The sequence below is a fragment of the Rhineura floridana genome, chromosome 2 (assembly GCF_030035675.1).
Source record: "Rhineura floridana isolate rRhiFlo1 chromosome 2, rRhiFlo1.hap2, whole genome shotgun sequence".
Taxonomy (NCBI): Eukaryota; Metazoa; Chordata; class Lepidosauria; order Squamata; family Rhineuridae; genus Rhineura; species Rhineura floridana.
Window position 1 is genome coordinate 83,296,947 of NC_084481.1, and position 6,000 is coordinate 83,302,946.

Sequence of the window (6,000 nt, forward strand, 5' to 3'; positions counted from 1 at the left end):
GTCTACTTTTTTTAAAAAAAGAATCAGAAGGAGCATGCTGGAAAGGCTAGCAGAACTTTCCATGCCTTACTTCACCATGCTCAGGTGCTTTCAATAATTCTCCCCAAGCTGCCTGGGGGAAAGGCATCCAGACATGGAGAGGTGAGATGGAGAAGGGGGGTGGGGTGCTCATGTTGATTACATAAGGTTGACCAACACCCTCTTTTCTGGGTAAATGGGCAAGCACATCTTTAAATGCATGTGTTTATTTCTAGGTTCAATCTGCAGGAGTTAAGTAAGTTGGAGATGGCATCACACTAACATTGATGCATGAGTCCATTTCTGCAAGTGAGACTGTCTCTAAATAGTATAGGAGGGAAGGAATCTGCCAGTAGAAATTTTGTGCATGTTTGTCCATGATGTTAGGACCATGTTGCATCAGGCAGTAAAAGCATCTTCATGAACTGTTATAGCACATCTGAACTGCAAATCAAAAAATGCATAGATGTGCCAAAGCAATGAGTGGGATGGCTTCTTTCTGCCATCATTGTGAACTTAAAAAGGTGAATTTAGCCTCTAAATAAGTGTCTTAATTCCCTTAGTTTTGGCTTTCAGGTATGTGTTTAAAAGCAAAAGCAACTGGGGGCTATTTGCATCGCCTTAAGATTTTCCTGAATATATGCAAATCCTAGGGTATAAGTCTAAAGATTTTTCTCCCCAATACTGTTGCAGTTTACCATGCTATATTTTTAGAAGAGCTGACAACACTGGAATTGATGGAGAAGATTGCAAACTTGTACAGTATTTCCCCACAGCAGATAAACCGGATCTATCGGCAAGGACCTACAGGGATCCATGTATTGGTGAGCAATGAGGTAAGAGTGTAATTAGAAGGCATCTCATCTAGTTCTAGGTTAAGACTGCTCTCTGACCTTTCTGGTAGTGAACTTAGAGTGACCTTTTATAGCTGTGGAGTGTGTGTTTTCCTCTTGAGGCTTCTGAGCTTTAAAATACTAAACATTTTTGCATGTTATGTGTGTAGAGCTAGCAGTGAGGATCTTAACAGGAAGAACCTGTTTATAAAGCTCCTTCTGCTCTTTTGCTTGTATAATTATTTCTGGTAAGAATGGATAGGAAGACCACCATTAATTGGTGATGAAATAATAGATTAAATATTATCCTTTCAAGCAGATCCTCAATCCAAGTAGCCACTTTCTAAATGCTTTCAGAGGTGTATATGCACCTGGGCTTCTTGGTTACCCCCCTGTATTGGAAATCAGTTTTGAACTTAACCCTACCTAAAGCAAGGTTGTTGTTAAAGGAAAGTTGTGTGCATGCGGTGGGGAATGGGCTTTGAAAGTTTGCCATGTAGCCTGCTGGAATGCACACTTTGTAATTATACTACATTATTTAAATTTAAAAAGCATGACTAGCTTTTCTACTATAAATAGTATTCAAGGTGGCTTAACATCATGATAGTAGCAATAATAAAAAAATTATCCCTAGAGCTATGAATGGTCTATAGAGGAGTAGCACAAGCAACCAATTTTTTAAAAGATCAGCCAATTAAAATCAGTAACTATTTTTGTGAAACAAAAACAAGAGTTTAGGGCAACATTGAACATCACGTGTTAGTTACTGTAAACCGCCCAGAGAGCTTCAGCTATAGGGCGGTATATAAATAAAATAAATAAATAAATAAATAAATAAATGTCTTCCCACTGCATCCCCCCAAATCTGCTCCAGAGTCCCCCAGTCCTCCAGAGCTAAAGTGGCAGGCAGACAGACACTGTCTGATTCCACAGTTAGCATTTATCTAGTCCTCCAGAAAATTTGAAAGTGCTTCACATACATTACCCTAGTAATGTTTTAAACAATCCAGTAGTATAGGCCCATATTATTGTCCAATATTGCATATGTGGCAGGAAGAGAGAGCACTGAGGCTGAATAAGAGTGAGTTTATGGCATACTGGAGGTTGGACTCCTTCCTACTTCATTCAGTAGTGCTCAGCAGTTATACTATAATAGTTCTAGAATGAGAGGCATGTTCATTGTTTATCCCCAGACTCTATTCCACTTGATTTCAGCCCTTAAAGTACACTGCCTTGCCTCAACAATGTTTCAAATCGGCTCTCTCAGGGCTTGTGCTTGACTTAAGTGAGTAGGCACAATTTCTAGTGGTAAATAGGTGAGATTTCAGCACCATGAACAGTTCCTTATGCCTTTACAGCTTCTATAAGATTTTTGCTTCCCAGCTCCCATCTTCAGGTTTGTTCCTGTGCCATCTTAGTCTGATACCTAAAAATAACAGATGTTGAAAGTCAATTTGAAGTATGGAAGGAAAATAAAAATTAAGTGTGCTTGATATATCTAAGTATACAGTGCAACCACATTCCTAGTAATCCCCTTAACAAATGAGGGTTCTAAAACGTGATCACCTTCACTTCTATAAAATGAAAATAATTTATTACAGAGCACCCAGTATTTTCCCCTTTGTATTGGCATTGCTTTATTAGCTTAAATAGGCATTATTTTAATGATTGTGTTCAAAAGTGGGTGAGCCTGAACGCTTAACCTCCTTTTCTCCTCCTGTCAAGGACATCTGTCAAGTTTAGTTTCATTAACAGAAGCTCAGTTGTGAAGCTGGCTTTTTAAACTAACAAGAATCTCATTCGCAAAATATGCATCACTGCTTGATTTTTGACTTGGTGTAGAGTAGACAGAAGGACACATGGATGACAAAATGTGAAAGCTGAAATATATATATATATGCATACATGCCAAATGGAAATATTTGGCAAAAGTAGAAAAGAATTTTGAGCTCTCATTATCCATGAAGTTTCTTGGAAGCAACATGCTATCGGGCACATGGGAGCAAGAATCCTGCTTGCTTGCTTCCAACCATTTCCACAGACACTTTGTTCTCCTTTATGCTCCATGTTTTCGTGCCAGATATCCCCACTCTTTTCTAATTAAGCTGTGGTTGCATGCCCTAGAATCACTTAAGAAGCTTCATTGCATATGACCTCCGGAGAATGAAGTTAAACCAAAAAGCAAGGCTTCCAGTGCAACTATGGGTGAAGCCTGTAATTTTTATTCTGAAAGTTTCCCTACTGTTTCACCTTGATGAATCTGGAGCCTTCAATTTTTGAATAATCATGAAGTGGTTTAAGGCAGCCTCTGGAAAGGGGAATTGCTTCAGGTAGCTTTGGAGCAAGGAGGCCCTTCATTACATATTTGGATTACTGATTAACAACAATTGCCTTATTTTTGTGTTCCAGTGGCAGGGCTGCAAAAGTGATGCAAATAACAGGCACCAATTGGATGTTCTTCATGCATCATTAGGCATGTGTGTGTGGGAGCAGCACTAGCCTTAGTTTTGGTGGATGCTTCTCTGTGTGGAGGTGATTGGGGAGGAGAAATCTTAAATAATGTTGTGGGGAAGGGAATATAGCCTAATAAGTCAGAGGACAGCAGGGACTATCATCTATGAGAACACCTAGCACAAATGAAGTCATACACAGAGAAGACCCATTGAAATCAATGAACATGACTAAGTTAAGTCCATTAATTTCAGTGGGTCTAGCCCAAGTATGACTTGTTCGGGCTATATCTGACCAACAGTTGCAATCGATGAAATACTAGCTTCCCTTATGTCTGTTATCATTCACAACCCATTACTTTTGATGGAGATGGCTAAAACTTTGATGCCCAGGTAGTTGGAATGTAATTCTTCTCCATGCTAAATATTGGCACTTAAACAGATATGTTATCTCTTGCTTGGCCAAACTCTGGTCAATGCATGTGTGTGCACATGTGCAGAAATTATCGTGTTGTTGCTTAAGATTTTTTTATGCCTGGGCTTTATAGATGATCCCATCAACAGTTCTCTAGGAATCTACCATTCACATATAGAATCAGGAAACTACATGAGTGGAAGAGAAATTCCTGCAAAAAAATCCTCTAGGAACCACTTCAGGGGTACGAAGTATTATATCAGAATGAGCCCTTCACCTCTCAGGTTAAAATTAGAGCCTTCTTTTTTGAATAGCCCTATCGGTCTCTGTACATTGACAGTTTCTTGCTTTTCAAAGTAATGGCACCTTATTGATTGGAAAATGTATTTCCAAGTCTCTCTGTGTCTGTCTGTCTCAATAAATATCAGATTTCTTCTTCCATTTGTCTTTCTATCTAGATGATACAAAACTTTCAAGATGAGTCTTGTTTTGTCATCACAACATTAAAAGGTATACACACATATTTCTTGTCATAATAGTTTTTAAGTGGAACTTGTTTTCACTAAAATAAAAACTGGCAAACATAAACGGTGGTATTCAATGCTAGTCCTGCTCTGGGTAGACCCATTGAAGTTAACGGACATGAGCAATTTGGGTTCATTAATTTCTGAGTAGGATTGGTGGTGAATATTACCCAAAATGACAAATGCATAAAGAGCAAAAGAGGGTGGTTCCCTACTCTGAAAGCAGAATGCAGGCTAAGGTGACCTTTCCCTCATAGATCTCAAACTGAGTGGTGAAAATTCCTAACAGCAAAAAAAAAGAAAAAAAAAAGGTATGGGCTACTCACAGATGCTCTTCTTTGTAGTCCCAGATGAGATTGGCCTATAATCTAGCAATGTGCATGTACAGCAGCCAGATGGCACCCGCAGAGTCCTCTTCAAATAATCATCCACTTAGTACTTCTTTTAGAGGGCTCCCATCAGAAAAGAAGCCCAGAAGCTGGATCAGGGTGAGGGATTACACTTTTATGCACATAGTGGCTCTTAACTGTATTTGGCTATTAGTCTGCCACAGGTGGGAGAAGAGCTGCAGAAGGCTTCTTGAGAAATTGATAGCAGCTGGTTCTTGTTGAGCATTGATTTGTGGCCACAGGGGGGGTAGCAGCTTTCTTACCCTGGTGGTGGTGGAGGTGAAGTAGCAATAAGGAAGTTGGCGTAGTGCAAACACACTAGCAGGCGCACCGAATTGGCTCTGCCATTGCATTTGCATCAAACTGACCACCCTGCCACCTTGCCCTTCCCTCTCGCTCCTGGTAAACCACAGGAAACCACCTGCCCAGAAACTGGCATAGCAGCTTCACCACGCCTGGCAAGCTCCTCCTTTACGTACATCTCTTTGTTTATTTGTTCAACACTTGGCCATTCTTAGCCAAATATGGGGCACCTCAAGTAAACTTTCTTTGAGGTGCATTGGATCCCCCTTTGTCTCTGTCAGGATATTTACCTCTTTCTATTGTCTTGTCATCTTTCCTTCCGCAAAATACCAAACTTCTTTCCATAATTTCACTGAAATGTCTTGCATTTTCTAGCAAATAACATCCTATAATGTAATGCTACAATGACATTACAATACGTAAATTAGCTTTTGAAGAGGATGTTTACAGCCTCTGGTTTATTGCACAATCTGCATCTGTGGAAAATACAGACTGTTAGACTCTTTGGTCAGAGGTGTATATGTGTGGATGTATGTCAAAGATTGAAATAAAACACTGATGAAAGGTTCCCCCTCCCTTTTTTTGCAGCTGAAAGTAACGATGGCTACCATATCATTCTGAAATAACCTCTGTATTTTGGGACTTAACAACACTATGATGCCTCACCCAGTTCAAAGCAACCCAGACTGAAAAGATGGAAAACTTATTTGGATAAAATCCCCTAACAAGAAAATTAAAGTGTGTAGATTTCACAGTGTTGGGGACTAGAGGTGGTCTTCAGAGTTTGTTTGTTTTTTTAAAAAAATAATCGTTTCCTTTTTAGGACTAATACAGTTTTTGGTTCATTATTCAATACCATGTGCCTTGTTTTTTTTAAAAAAATCTTAATATGAGCAAATGAAAAAGCACTTCTCCCAAGCTGCCAAGGACTAGTGTTTAAAGACTGGTCATTCTAGTTATATATGTGGTTAAATGCCTTTGCTACTTTTCCTTCTCTTCCTAAGCGATGTACAATAATCAGTCAGCTATGAATGTTTTTCTCTTAAAGCAAATCTGCCCTCCTCAAAG

General features: G+C 39.3%; 1 protein-coding gene across 4 annotated transcripts in view; it reads left to right on the forward strand.

Moving 5' to 3' along the window:
• The window catches only part of TFCP2L1 (transcription factor CP2 like 1), a 53,820-nt gene extending 48,035 nt beyond the window's left edge, over positions 1-5,785 (forward strand). For 2 of the 4 annotated variants that reach the window (XM_061609150.1, XM_061609152.1), the window contains 3 exons: positions 712-854; positions 4,175-4,226; positions 5,521-5,785. In XM_061609150.1, coding sequence (XP_061465134.1) covers positions 712-854; positions 4,175-4,226; positions 5,521-5,558 — 233 coding nt within the window. In that variant the 3' untranslated portion in view covers positions 5,559-5,785. Of the gene's footprint in view, positions 1-711; positions 855-3,849; positions 4,108-4,174; positions 4,227-5,520 lie in introns of those variants that run through there. The other 2 variants (XM_061609151.1, XM_061609153.1) reach the window with 2 other exon arrangements.
• Positions 5,786-6,000: the final 215 nt, after the last annotated feature.